Consider the following 15,823-nt stretch of genomic DNA (forward strand, 5'->3'; position numbering starts at 1 on the left):
ACAATCACACAAGATAAAGCTCTTGTTTCCATATTCTAGAGTTCATTTTATTAAGTATCATTCGATATGACCTTTGGAATTGGTTTTGAGCTACTGTAATCCTTTGCTAGGAGAGTCTGAGATGTGTACTAATTATTACAAATGAGGGAAACCATTGAACCTATGTTCCTTTGGGTTTGGTTTACTTCACTTAATATGATTTTTTTCCCAAATATTTCCATTTCCTTATGAATGGGGTGATGTCATTCTTTCTGATGGCAGCATAGAATTTCATTGTGTATAAATACCACATCTTGTTGATCCAGTCATCTACTGAGGGGTATCTGGATTGGTTCCATGTCTTTGCTATGGTAAATAGTGCTGCAATGAACATCGTTGTGCTAGTGGCTTTACTATGTCCTTGTTTCTGGACAATTTGGTAAATGCCCAGGAGTGGAATTGTTGGGTCATAGGGGAGCTCTATGTTTAATCTTTTGAGGAATCACCATACTGCTTTCCATAGTGGTTGAATGAGTTTACACTCCCACCATATCCCCGCCAGCATCTATTGTTATTAGATTTCTTGATCATGGCCATCTTAACTGGAGTGAGGTGGAATCTCAGAGTTGTTTTGATTTGCATTTCTTTTATATCCAGAGATGTTGAGCATTTCTTCATGTATCTACAGGCCATTCTTATTTCCTCTCCAGAAAAGACTCTCTTTAAGTCTTTGGTCCTTCTTTTAATGGGATGGTTGTTTCTTTGGAGAGATTCAATTTTTCTGGTTGTAGATATATTTTAGATATGAGACCTTCATCTGTTGTTTGGCTACTGAAGATCTTCTCCCACTCAGTGGGCTTTCTATTTAACTTGCTAGCTATGTGTTTGCCATACAGAAGCTCTGCAGTTTAATGCAGCCCCATTTGTCCAAACTTTAATTTGTTGTATTTCTGGGTCTTTATTAAGAAAATTTCAGCCTGTGCCAAGGAGACCTAATGTATCTCCTATTCCTTCTTGTAAAGTTTTCAGGGTATCTGCTTTTACCTCGAGGTCTTTGATCCATTTGGAGTTAATCCTGGTGTAGGGTGACATAGAAGGATCCAACTTTAGTTTTCTGCAGGTGCTTAACCAGTTCTGCCAGCACCACTTGTTGAAGAGGTTGTCTTTCTTCCATTCTATTTTTTTGGCTCCCTTATCAAAGATTAAGTGGCCATAAGTCTGTGGGTTGATTTCTGGGTCTTCAGTTCTATTCCATTGCTCCTCAGGTGTGTTCTTGTGCCAGTACCAAGCTGTTTTAGTTACTATAGCTCTGTAATAGAGTCTAGAGCTCCAGTGCTGATCTTTCTGCTAAGAATTATTTTTGCTATATGGGGTCTTGTATTATTCCTGTGAAATTTTGAATTGCTTCTTGTGTTTCTTTAAAGAATGACATTGGGATATCGATGGCTATTGCATTGAATTTATAGATAGTCCTTGACAGGATTGCCATCCTCACGATGTTAATTGCCAGGCCCAGGGCTTGAACTCAGGGCCTATGCCTTATAGTGGGCTTTCTCAAGGCTAGAGCTCTGCCATTTGAGTCCTAGCACCACTTCCAGTTTTTTCTGTGTATGTGGTACTAAGGAACTGAACCCAGGTTTTTGTCCATGCTAGGCAAGCATTCTACCAGTAGGCCAAACTCCCAGTTAACAATGTACTTTGTAATTTTTTAGAAATACTATTTTTACAAGGCTGTGGTAGAGCATACACATAGCATTCAAGAAGTCCTGGTTTCAAACCCTGTTACCCACTCCCCCCAAAAACTCTACATAAGTAATAGACACATGTAAAACTTAAGAAAACTCCTTGATAAAATGGTATATGGGCTGGGTGCTGGTAGTTCACACCAATAATTCTTGTTACTACAAAGAACATGGTTCAATACCAGCCTGGACAGAAAAATCCACAAGATTTCTCCAAATTAATCAGAAAAAGACAGAGCTTGAGGCATGTTCCAAATAGTAGAGCACCAGCCAAACAAGCTACTTGAGCAAAGATGAAGCCCTGGATTCAAGCTCTGGTTCTGTCAATCAAAAGGGGAAGGGAGAGGGAGAGAGAGTTACAGCTTCATCTTAATATCTATCTGTGATAATAACTGTAAAGGGTTTCTGGTTGCTAATTTAGCAGCATAAAAGTTTTGGAACTGATCTCCATTCCCCAAAAGTCATAAGCTCTCAGGTCTAGTGAAGAAGAGTATGGACAAGGCCAGTTTACAGGTATCAATGTGCAAGAAGTAATGCACCTGCTATCTGATGAATGTAATTGTAACCCCTGTATAGTATACATTATCCTGAACATTAAATTAAATTTAAAAAAAAACTTGACCCAGGTACTGGTGGCTCATGCCTGTAATCCTAGCTACTCTAGGCTAATCCTAGGCTGAGATCTGAGCATTGCTGTTCAAAGTCAGACATTGCAAGAAAGTCCATGAGACTCTTACCTTAAATAAACTACTCAGAAAAAGGCGGAAGTGTGTCATAGAGCACCAGCCTTGAACAAAAGAGCTCAGGGATAATAGCTAGACCCTGAGTTCAAGCCCTACAACCAGCAACAACAAAAACAAACAAATAAATGAGGAGGGGATGGAGAGGGGGGAAGAAAGTAAGAAAGAGAGAAGGGGAGAGGGAGGGGAAGAAAGAAAGAGAGAGAGAGAGAAAAGAAAGCTTGGATAGAACTCATTACAGGAAAAAGCAATTGAAATTGACAAAGCGGATGTTTCACAGTTTTCATCTTTCTTATCCTGGTCTTTGAGCATTCCATTCCCCAAGATATTTTCAGCCATTTTTGTTTAATGTCAGTTCCATTACAAGTTACTTTTTTTTTCTTAAATGTGTAGTCTTCTGGGAAACAATACATTTTAACAATTTTATTTTTTGCCTATGATTTATGTTTTCATTCTTCATACTTATAATTTCTAATCCCTTTGATTCTATAATAAATAATATCATTGACAAACTGTTGAAGAAATATAAGGAAAACAAAAGATGTATTCTGTATGGTTAAATTAGTTTATTTTCATGTTTGAAAATAGAACAATGAAACATACTGGAACTGTTTTGAAAGAAAAATAAAGGAGAGACATAGAGAGGGTAGATTGAACAGATACAATATTTACATGTGTGCCTGAAGGGAAAATCATTTCTTATAATCCCAGATGGATTCTGAGATCATTATATTCCCAATCATATATGCAATCCAAAAGTAATGCTAGCAAGATAATTCACTCTTTTAAGAGGGAGAATTCTTAGTAGAATTGGCATTAAATAGTTTTAGCTCTAGCTAATAAATAAAGAGACATGACCCAGGTGCCAATGGCTCACACATGTACTCTCAGGAGGCTGAGATCTGAGAATCATGGTTCAAAGCTAGCCTGGGCAGGAAAGGCCAGTCCTTGAGTTCAAGCCTCAGGATCCGTATGTACGTGCACACGCGCGCGCACACACACACACACACACACACACATGAGAGGGGTCAGGGGAAGGAGGAAGAGACAAAGGAAGGAACGAAGGAATGAAGGAATGAAGGGAGGGTGGGTATCTCTCCTTTCAGCAAGAGAAAAAGAGTCCTCTAAAGGAGAGCTCAGATTATTGAGACTTAATCGCTAAAGTAAGAAAGTAAGATGAAATATTCATTTTTACTTTAGGTGACTCATAGTTATTTAAATACTTCCTATTGAAAGATATATGGCACAATAATTTTAGTATCCCAAAATAAATTCCAAAATCAGCTTAATTGTGTATATTATTGTCAAATAATCCTATTGCTCTAGTTAGCATGCAGAATGAATTAATTCATAACATGAGTAGACATTTCAGTAAAGTGCTCTGAAAAGTTTACCTAAGAAAGGATGATAAAAAGTAGTCAAATACCTCATTATGTACAAGGACCCAACATGGAATTGACAGCTACAAATGTCAGCTCATTCAGATAGACTGATGGCAATTCACATACCAGAGGCAGCAGAACCAGCAGCAATGAGTTTTTACTGGATAAACCCTTCCTAGTAATATTCTGAAAAACTCAAGAGTGCACACTCCCTTTGACTTATAAGATGGTTGCGGCTGGGAGTGTAGCCTGGTGATAGAGTGCTTGCTTAGCATGCAGGAAGCCCTGGGATCGATTCCTCAGTATCACATGCACAGAAAAAAGCTGGAAGTGGTACTGTGGCTCAAGTAGTAGAGTGCTAGCCTTTAGAAAGGCCCAAGGACAGTGCTCAGTCTCTGTGTTCAAGGCACAGGATTGACAAAAAAAGAAAAAAGAAAAAAAAATGTACAAAGACTACTATGAGCTTAAACCCCAAGACTGTATACAAAAACTGAAAATGAAACTTTATCTTAAGAATACCTTGAATTTCTTTGTAAGTAAATAAGCTTTTCAACTACATGAATAGTTGTGGGACATTTGAAAAACATATGGGATACAGCACAATTCACAGTTCTGCCTTCCCTAGAAAATCAGAAGATGTGGGCTGGGAGTTTGGCCTAGTGGCAGAGTGCTAGCCTAGCATGCATGAAGACCGGGGTTCAGTCCTTGGTACCACATATATAGAAAAAGCCATAAATAGTGCTGTGGCTTAAGTGGTAGGGTGCTAGTCTTGGGAAAAAGCCCAAGGACAGTGCTCAGGCCCTGAGTTCAAGCCCCAAGACTGGCAAAAACAAAATCACAAGATGTCCACCCATCCCTGATGGTCATCTCCCACTCAGAGCCAGTCATACCTCACAAACATTTTCATCACCACAAGTACTCCTACAGCAGTCCAAAATACCTGGAGAGATGGCTACTATCTTCCCCTAAAACCACTGGGCTGAGTAAAGGCACTTTTTCCATGAAACACTGAGTGTTTACCCTTTGTTGTTTATGCTCCATTGACTTTATAGATGAAGAGATTGAATGGAACCCAAAGTAAATTCTCTAGTTAGAATAGGCTTGCCAATCCAAAAGGGTATACCTACCATTCTTATGAGTACTAGCAGGCATCTAATGTACAAAGCCCCTTCTTCCTTATTTTGTGTAAACCTCTCTTGATTGAGGATATGGATTTTTTAATGAAAGTTCATAGTCCCTAAGAAGTGGAGTTTGAGACTAGGCATGGTAGCTTACACCTATCTGTAATCTCATCTACTTTGGAGGCAGAAATCAGAATGTTTGCCCTTTGGGGCCAACCTGGGAAATGTTGTGGAGACCCACTCAGCACTAGTAGCTCACACCTGTAATCTTAGCTACTCAGGAGGCTGAAATGAGGTTTAAGGTGTAAATCCAGACAAGGTGGAAATGTTTCCAGTTAAACAGCAAAATTCTATACTGGTTTGAGCAATTCTACACAGCCATGAGCAAACAAGCTTATTAAGAGCTCAAAACCCCAAGTTTAATCCATGGTACTGGCGCAGAAATACATACATACATACATAATACATACTGAGATTCAGTCTGGAAAACATTCTAGGCATGCTGGTACACATCTGTGATCCCAGCCACTCATGAAGCTAAATTAGGAGTAACCAAGACCAGTCCAGGCAAAAATTTGAGATCTTACCTGAAGAATAAGTAAAGCACAAAGAGCTGGGGACATAGCTCGAGGGATATAGTATCTGCCTAGCAAGCACAAAGCAGTGAGTTCAAACACACACACACACACACACACACACACACACACGAAGAAGAAAAGAAGACAAGGCAGTTTGGAATGTGGGAAGAATAGGCTTTCACTGCAATGCTCTAACTTTTTCAAGCCATTTGGTTAGTGCTGACCCAACTATTCTCTCTCTCTTACTGCTATATAAAATATTCATGTTATTATTGCTTAGTTTAAAAGGAATTCTGCCTTCCCCACCACACTCAATTCAGTGGGGAAGCTACCTTGATTACTACCTTTACTCCTTCTAATTTCCTTTTCTCTAAAGGAAGCACACATTCTTGTTATTTATGGTCTTAAATTGCAGGGGTGAATGTTGAGAGCCAGGGTAGGTACTTACTCTGCTATCTCAGGGACTTTGATCCTTCCATCCTAAGACTAATCAAGAATTGAGTCATCAAAATGTAAAGATCAAAAGCTTTTGTAGTTATTTCATCATAGAGACGTGCTCATCCTTCAACAAGAAGAAATAAAGGAGTTAAAATTTCTTCAGAGCATTGGCTTCTAGGTCTCGCTAGATTCATAGACTGGACTGGCTTTCAATGAGTGGGAAGAATTATGACAGGAGTTCCTGAGAAAGCTATGGCTTGATCATAGCCCTGGTAATGCTGATAGGTGTAAATGTGATCACCATGGAAGAAAATGGAAAAGAAATCATCGATTAACACCTCTTGGTGATTTTTGTTTTTATTTTTTGATTTTTCTTGTTTAGGCTAGGGCACAGGAGGAAATAGAGTTGGCTTTAGAATCTTTTGTCATGATAAGTGCAATTTAGTAGTTGATACTGAACTGAAACTAGGATTGCAAACACTATAGAAGTAGAGACAGACATTTCTTCATCTTATCCACAACTAGGCCTCCTTCTAGATACGCCCACAAAATTTTATTTGAAGTAGCATGTCTGAGGATATCCTAAAACTGCTCACTTATGTTTAAAGAATGCCTCCAGATTCAAAAGAATCACTTAACGTCTTTTGAATTAGTCATTAAAAATTATAATAACAGTATCAGTATGTCCCATCCATTCTTTAGAAAAAACTTGAAAAATTTTTTATTAATGCAGGAAAATGTGGTATACAGGTGTATTTGTGTGTGTGTGTGTGTGTGTGTGTGTGTGTGTGTGTGTGTGTGTGTGGTCCAGTCCTGGAGCTTTTACTAAGGGTGTGGTCACTGTCTTTGGGCTTCTTTGATCAAAACAAACAAGTACTCTACCATTTGAGCCACAGCTCCACTTCTGGCTGTTTGGTGGTTAATTGGAGGTAAGAATCTGCCCTGGCCAGCTTCTAACAGCTATCCTCAGATCTGTTTCCTGAGTAGCTAGGATTATAGTCTTGTGCCACTAGTTCCTAGAATTTTTCCCCAAGAATTCTATTAATGTTGGTCAGTCCAGATACCAGTAAATGTGGCTCAAGCCTGTAATTCTAGCTACTCTGGAAACTGAGATCTGGGATCATGGTTCAAAGTCAGTCAGGGCAGGAAAGTCTGTGAGTCTCTTCTCTCCAATTAATCACACTAGAATGGTAGAAGTAGAGCTATGATTCAACTGGTAGAGTGCTAGCCTTGAGCAAAAGAAGCTCAGGGATATGGCCTGGCCCTGATTTCAAGCCCCAAGTACACCAATTTAAAAAAAAAAAGTTAGTTATCCAAATCCAGATGGTATATGATTTGCCAGAATAACCTATACTCACCCATCCCTCCCAATGAATAGCACTGCATTTTTCTGAAATGAGCACATAAGTAGAAAAGTGACATCGATTTTTTTACTCTGCATACTATAGTGCCAGGGGATATTTATCAAGCACATGATTTCACCAGTAGATCTGAGCTTCAAATGCAGGCACAAGAGGTCAGACTGCTAAGAAAAGGACATGTCTGTGAAAGCATCTCTGAAGAGAGGGGTTCTCCAGGAGGGCCAGCTCCCACAGCTAAGTCACATGCACAGACCCTAGCTTTCTGCTCTCTGGCCAACAGACTGCAGCCATAGCATCCTTATTGTTGTAACTCCCAGATTGTGATACTGTCACAAAACTGTTGCTAGGCAACAAATGTGGTTACCAGGTCTCAGCGAATAGCTGAAGGGGAAAGCAAAGTGTTGCACCATTGTAGAGTAACCATAGCAATGACCTACTATTACAGACTAAAGAATTATCATTAACAACGTTAAAGTATCAGACAGAGGCCCTGAATTCAGTTCCAAGCAGTATCTGCATAATTGAGTGATCTAGGAAACGATTTTGACTGTGTTCAGACTACTCACTCATTATTTCTATGGGAAAGATTTTGTGATTTTTTTTGTTGTTTTTGCATTTAAGAAAAAAAACCGGTTCAATTGTAAAGCTATTGATTAAATGGTAGGCTATTCCAGTCATGAGAAATGCGTTAACCTGTGTCTTCATGTCCACTCATCAGTGTTACTTGTTGGCGGTGTCAAATTGAAGGTAAGTTTGATTTGAAAAACAGTATGCACTGATGATATTAAATCCAAACCACAGAAAATAACCCTATATATATATATATATATATATATATATATATATATATATATATATATATATATATATATATATATATTTAGCATTTCTAACTCTGACCCTTGAAATGTTATGTCCCCCACCAGGATACTTTCAGGGCCTAGTCTCTTTAGAATCTGACCCTTCATTAAACATCTCCTATGACTGGGTCAGGTCTAACATCACAGCCTCTGGAAGAGACAAGGGGGGGGGGAATAAAACACCTGATTTTATCTTCTTAGGAAGCGTGGGCCCTCGAGTGCTGTGGGCGGGTGTGGAAGCCCGCTCGCACGCTAGGGAAACCAATCCCGGCGCGCGCGGGGGTGGGGGCCGGGGTGTGGGTGGTTGCTAGGCGAGAAGGGGTGTGGCCCGTCCGCCGCGCTCTGCCATTGGCCCGCAGGGGCCGAGGCCCCGGGGCTCCGGGCCGCGCCTCCCGCGCCCCGCGGGCGAGTCTCGGGCGGGATCGGCAGTCCCGCAGGCCGGCAGCGCGCAGTCTGTGAGGCCTGGGGCCGGGCCCCGCAGGCGGAGCGCCAGGTACTGGTGTGGTCGGGACGGGGGCCGCGGGGCGGGGCGGGGGGGGGCGCCGAGGCGCCCCCCCCTACCCTGTCGACTGCACACCGGCGCCCGCCGCTCCCGGCGAGGCCGCCCGCTAACCCGATCTGTGCTCTCCCGCAGGCACCGACCGGCACGAGCTCACTTCCTGGAAGAGCTTCCCGTCGATTTTCAAGTTCTTCGCGGAAGCCTCGGAGGCCAAGAGCAGCTCCCAGAAGCCGGCCGTGACGCGGCGCTCCCACCGCATAAAGCACGAGGAGCTGTGAGCTCGCCAGGCCGGGGAGCCGAGCGCGCGGGAGCGCACCCGCCGCCGCCCGCCGCCGCCCGCCGGCGAGCAGCCTTCCAGCCCCTCATTAGATTGTTTTCTCCCCCGAGCGCGGGGTCGCGATATATACATCTAAAGAGCGTTTTGCATTATTTCTAGATGAGTGCAACTGTCAAAGCAATATGGGTTCACTGGTCGTGCTTCCGGCGGGCTGAGCCGGGGCTTCGCGCCGCCCGTCAGCGCGCAGACGAAGGCTGACCGCGCGGAGCCCCGCGCAGCCCGCGCGCCTCCCGTAGCCAAGACCGAGCCCCGGCCGCGCGGTGTCGGCGCGGTGTCTGCGTGGTCCTGCCGCCCGCCTCCGCCCTCTCTCCCGCAGCCTCGCGCCCCCTCCAGCAGGGCCGCGCTCCCCTCTGGAACGCCACAGGCTTCTCTGCTAGAATTCAGACTTACATATTAACTGAGTTTTATTCTGAGACTGAGTCAGTCTCCCCCCGCCCCCGTCTCAACCTCCCCCTTTCTCTCTTCCCCCCTCCTCCTCCCTCTCTCATTGCCCCTCCCCACGAAACGCCAAATTTAAATTCAGAACAAGTCCGCTGCGACGTGCCCGTTGTACTTTGGAGCGTTCGAGTTGTTCTCTCCCTGACGATGTATTTTCACTTCGGGACCACAAGAAAATCCGCGTAAAAATGCCATCGTGTACTGGGTGCTCACTGTGGCTGAAATACCTTTGCCACGGGAATGTGAGATTTGACACAGATCTCTAATTTCAGAAGGAAATGTTTAAAGGCAGTGTAATGAACGGATCTTTTACATGGAGGTGTAAAAGGTCTCATTTTCAATGGAATTTCCATGTTTGTTAAGAATTGGCTTTTATATGTAATGTGTACTGAGTAGCATTGTAATTTAGATGACATACTTGAGTTCTGCTTTTTATATCTCACTGTGGAAAAAGAAAAAGAAAAGAAAAAAAGGTGGTGGTTTATCCTTACTAGAATGACCCACTTTGAGTTTTCCTGTTTTAGGTAGAGAAGTTTTACTGCCATGAAAATGAAGCTTCATTGTCTGGAACCTTTTTTCTTCTGAAAGGCTGTACAAGGGCTAAAATGATTTTTTCCAGTTTTCTTCTTTAGTAGCAAAAAAGATACTTGGTGTGGACTATTGTCTTTCAGTCCTGTCCTGTGGTTGACATTTAACCACACACACATACACACACACACACAAACAAACACCTGTAGGGTTTCGCCTTATAATTTTGACAGTGAAGTGTATTAGATCTGGCCCAACACTGTGAAATACAAAAGATAAAATAAGTCAGCGGTTTTTGCTAACTTTCAAATTTAAATATTAAAATTCAGCCTAATTAATATTTAATTACTTGAAGAATTTAATTACCTAGTGAAGATCATTTCTAATGAAAGCAGTTCTGAATTTAATACTTCTCATTCTTTTTTAAAAAGTGTATGCAACAAGTAATGTGCCTGCCTTATTGGAAAACATGAAAAAATGTATCCAATATGACTTAGAATTCTCTAATGCCTCAGAGAAATAACCTGAAACCAACCATCTCATGAATGGTTTTATGTCATGAACTAATGTCAACAAGTTTTAAAACTGATTAATATCTCATGCTGCATTTGGCATGTAAGTATATTCACTAGTCCTATAGTTTCAATGGTGATAAAGTGAACAGCTTTCAGTGGTCATATATATATCTGCTGGTGTTACTTAGCAATGAGATAGGAGGAAAAATGAAAATGGCATTTTATCCAGTTCTGGATGATTCAAAATATGTAACCCCAAACAATATCAAGCACACTAGTCTGTGATTCTGACTCTTTTATCGGATTTATTTTAGAAATAAAGTGAAACAATTTAAGAATTGATGTGGATTGAATGTACTTTTCCAAATGTTAAAATTGTACATTGTTTTAAATATATGGAATTGTTCACAGGAAACTAGTTTTATAGCACTAAGAAACAGCACTTGTGCAATGCAAAATTTGTGAAGCTTCTACAGCTGAATTAAAGCAAATTACCCCTATTCCTACTCTCCAATTTTCTTACCTTTATTTTTTAAAACCTTGCTTCGACAATGGAGATCACTATTTGAATGCCTTTAGTGCATTAAAACTGCTGGATTGAAAGGCCTTGTTTAACTATCTTTAGAGAACTATTTACAAACTTCAGTTATGTAAATGTAATTTCTACTTGTGGATCAGAGCTCTAACAACTCTAGGGGAGCTAGGCAAACTGCGCCGGACCGCCAGCTGATGACAGATCAAATTCCTTATCCAGTTTTTAATCTGTTGATTATGTGTCTGTTAGTATAAATGCCATAATACTGTTTGCTTCAGTTTTCCTGAAATAACAAGCAAATGATTGCAGCCTATCTGCTTTCAGGGCAGCCACTGTTAACAGTATTTCTGCTCTAGTCTTGTCCCATTTTGGTTTGTGTGAACCTGTTTTTAGTTGAGTAGAGGGGTAAAGTTAGGATTGGGGGAATTTTAATTATACACTTAGTTCTTAGAGCAAGTTGAATGACAAAGGAGATGTTGGTAAATGTAAAATTCAAAATAGTTCTGTTGAAACTTAAAAGCCAGATAATTGTTTTGGGAAATTAACCATACAGTCCTTAAAATCTTCTTGGACATTTAAAAATGAGACCATCCACTTGTAATAACTGTTCTTTTCACAGATATCTGCCTTGTGCTTCAACCTGGATTGCTTTCTTGTTTAAATGTCAAAAACAAAAAACATAAAGCACAAAGTTAACTATATATTATATATTTCTGTTCACCATTTTAAAATAAAAGTACAATTTACCTAACAGGCAGTAGTGTATTATTCCTGCTCAGAATTTCCTTCATTCACCATCTGTATAAAAGACTAGAGTTGAAATGTAAATGGAATGATGGGACAGTATTCACTATTTTAAGCCTCACAGCTTCTTATTTTTAGTAGTAATAGCATTATAGTAATAATAGTACAGTACTATCTTAACTTTAATTGAGTATCTGGCTTGCATCTTTCATAAATGTAATATTTTAAGTCATTTCCTTTAATATTTAAAATACTTCCTTGAATAGCAGTTCAAACAAGGATCCATCAAACTTATTTTATATAAACTTTAACCTCTTATAAATAAATACATTTCCAATGGAAGTCTGGTAGATGAATTTGCTTCCAAACTCCTGTCCAGAGTACTTTGTCCAATCTGAAACCAACTTTATTTCACAGCATTTCTTTCTTAAAACCTGTAATTCCTCTGGGAGATTTGGGTGGCAAAGATAACTAATATTATCTCTGCTAATAAATTTTTTTTCACATTCTCATGGATTATCTAGAGTTCTGATCCAAATACTGTCTCTTCAAAAAAAATTATAGCTTGTACTGTAAAATGAGAGTTTCTTTTTGGTTTCTAATTCATGTAGGAAAGATTACTCTTACAAGTGAAAAAGTTCTTTAAAACTTTCCCCATGACTCTGTGGGGGAAATGTCTTTAAATAAATGTGAGACATTCTCATCTTTGAAAATATGGGTGGCAAAAGAGGGATGATAATGGTAGTAGTGATTTTATGATTACTTATTAGGGACTATAATAATATAAAATAAAAGACTCCAGGAGGTACTCTCTTTCAAAAACTGAATACTTTCCTTCCTTCCTTGTATAGAATGACCGAGTGGGAGTCTCTTGAATTGTTCGTCTTCCTTTTATCTAATATTCTATTAATCTCCAAAAAGATCAGTTTGAGTCTGGGAAAAGGTTTTTAATCAACACTTCACAGAGCTTAAAGCTACCCTACCTAAAGCATCAGCTTTGCTAGGCGGTTTTAGATTTAAAGCATTGCAACTGTCATGCACTGTACTAAAATAAAGAATGTACACCAAGTGGAAGATGTTGAAAAGAGGGCAACAGCACAAAGTCGATTAACAGAGAGCCAAGAATAGAAGTAGTCATCAAAGCATTCTGGCATTTATCTTGAAATCTATGTAGGGTTAAACAAAAAAAGCAACAATGATAGTTTTAAATCTCTCACTTAGGAGGGATGAATGTTGATTTAATTGATTCATTGGATCGATGTTTTAAAGTTTCACACCACTGATCTTTCATGTAGTGATGTCTTTAGCAGTCAGTAGTCTGACAAGAGCCTTCTCAGATTTCATCAGTGAAGCTCTCCATGACATCGAAAATTATGCAACAGCTTTTGCAATGGTAACTTTGCAATTGGGAGACCTCAAGGCCAATGTACATGATTAAATAGAAGAACTCTTGTTCATCCTTAGCACAAAGGTTTTCTAGGTTTCATAACTGAATGAACCACAAAGGTAAAGTTGCAAGATAGGAGAAAGCTGGGCTGAAAGTTTGACCATTAAGCAGATATCATAGAGTAACCAGTTTTCCCCCTCCAATGTAAAAAAGTATGGAAATGGAAATGTGGCTTAATCCACGAGACCTTCCCAAACAACTTTTCCTAGTCCTTTGCCTTGAGATTTGTGGAAACCTTTTTACTATATTCTTTCGACTGTTGAAATTGAATTCTGTTTATAACTGACAAGAAAAGTATTCCTAGAAAGAAAACTAGAGAGATCTTCCTCTTTTTCCAGATAGTTCAACTTTCTCTTCCTTGCCTTCTATATTGGGTGATATGGGAGATTTTCATAAGTAAAATGTTGAACTGTACTTGGGACCAGCTTGCAGTATCAATACAAAGCTTCTGAAATGAAAAGACAACCAACACCCCAAGAATGATATGTCTCTTTTTTTTTAAGTTTACAATTTGAATAATGAACTTGGATAGAAACTTGGCAGGAAAACAAACCATGGCACCATCACATCACCAACCATTTTCACTTTTCTGTCCAATTTCAGAGTGCATGTGTTTGTGAGTATTTCACTAGATCAGTGACAGCTCTTTATTTGCATAATTATATGCTCTGGTCTGAAGAGAAAACTAACCCCCAAATTTCATGGGTCACCAAACTGCAACAATCAATGTTTTATCACGTATGCTAAGCAAAATCTAAGACGCTATATGAAGTTTCTTGGGGAGTTTTTACTCCTCAGAAAATTAAAGAGTTTTCCTCTCCTGAATAGATTCAAAATCTTTCCAAGTTCTTTGTAACTGAATTCTGTTTGAAGGCAAAACTAGAGATTAACATGTAGATCTGGATCCTAGACTCACCAGCACTACTTCAAAGTGGCTTAAGAAGAGCAACATTTTCTTGGGGGGTGCACTAAACTTTACAATTACAAGTACTATTCAACATGCTATGAGAAAAAAGGTATTGATCCAAGTTATGGTTTGCCAAAATGAAGTCCAAATTACCACTGAATATAAAGTTCATTTCTTTCTAGAACAGAGCAGAGGATTTTTCAAAAGATTTAATATGAAAACATGTATATGTGCATATATGTGTTTATGTCTCACACATATTTGTCCATCAGTGGGGTGCACACACTCATTTCTATGCATTCCACCTGAAATAGATCAACACATACAGCGCATATATGTCTGCTAGGTGCCTGTAACAAGGTAGATGTTCAGAATGTGCTGATCTTCATGAGAACTTCGTAAATTTATTTTCTGTTGAATAAATTTTCGTGATAAAATTTCCAAGGCATTGTAATAAATATTTTAAATCTATCCAATTCATTTACATATGCAAGTTCCCTATTTATACATTATCTATACTGTCTGTAAGGTTGGCTTTATTTCATTGAAGAAAAGCTGATTTAAACTGTTGATGTTTTTAATTTGTAGGCAATCTGCCAAATCTGAAATAAAATAGAGCATGGAGAGACATACAGATAGTGACTTTTATGAAGTTATTAAAATGCCTTTATCTGGATGCTTTAAGAAAATACTAGGGGCATGGTTTAATTCTGCAATGGCACTTGAACATAAATGTCAGGTAAGAACAGAATACAATGCCTTTTATCTTAGGTGATCTGTCAGTTGCTTCATTATTCAGTTTTATCAGAAGTAACACCAAGAAAAAAATTGAGGGAAAATTAAGAATTCTATAATCTTTAAGCACTTTATTTTCTATCTGAAGAAAAGAAGAAGTCTCTGAGGTCAAGTATTTGAAATTTTCTTCCATATTTCAGGGGAACAGGAAATCAATTTTCCCAAATTTTTAACTAAAACTAACTTATATGGGAAAGATCTTTTCTTGCTTTTATTGCCCAAAGCTTAAGTCTCTGTTTGTCATGAACATACACATTGCCCTGGATAAGCACATCTCACCTTTGTCACTTCCTACAGAGATGTTCATCTCGTTACATCCCTGTGTACCCTTCTCAGAAATGTAATTGGACTGAAGGTATTGTTGAAAATTTCTCACAATTGGATCTGTAAAAGAAATAAATCCAAGATTAGCATATTTATTAAATAAAATGAACAAATAAATGAGTCAGAATATAACTATAGGCTAAAGAGCTATGTGCCTCTAAGATTAATCACATTTTTCAAATATAAACTTTTGCATGAGAAACAATAGATGATGCATTCACTTATTTACATTTCTCCTTCCATTTGGCCTTTGTGAGAATATTGCTTAGAGTTTTCCTACTTTGCCAGGTAAATACAAATATCTCCCCCTGAATGCCACACATGAGGAAAAGACCTGAAAGGCCTATGCCTTCTCTTTTCATTTCTTTTTGCTCAGCAGCTGCCACTTGATACCATTGTATCCTTTACCCAGTTCATATCCTGTTCCTCCAAATAATTTTTCAAAGGCTTTCCCTCTCATTTTATAAACCATAACTAAATAAGTGGCTTTTTTCCAATAAATATTCACACCTTTTCTGGGTCCTTGTATAATCAGGATTTATCAACTGAAGAA

General features: G+C 39.3%; 1 protein-coding gene across 6 annotated transcripts in view; it reads left to right on the plus strand.

Annotated features, from left to right (window-relative positions):
• Arb2a (ARB2 cotranscriptional regulator A) overlaps positions 1-9,131 on the plus strand; it is a 391,209-nt gene extending 382,078 nt beyond the window's left edge. For all 6 annotated transcript variants that reach the window (XM_090331618.1, XM_090331625.1, XM_090331624.1 and 3 more), the window contains one exon: positions 8,836-9,131. In XM_090331618.1, the coding sequence (XP_090187744.1) occupies positions 8,836-8,978 (143 nt within the window). In that variant the 3' untranslated portion in view covers positions 8,979-9,131. The remainder of the gene's footprint in view (positions 1-8,835) is intronic.
• Positions 9,132-15,823: the final 6,692 nt, after the last annotated feature.

Source organism: Megascapheus bottae, chromosome 4 (assembly GCF_031878675.1).
Source record: "Megascapheus bottae isolate mThoBot1 chromosome 4, mThoBot2.hap1, whole genome shotgun sequence".
Lineage (NCBI taxonomy): Eukaryota > Metazoa > Chordata > Mammalia > Rodentia > Geomyidae > Megascapheus > Megascapheus bottae.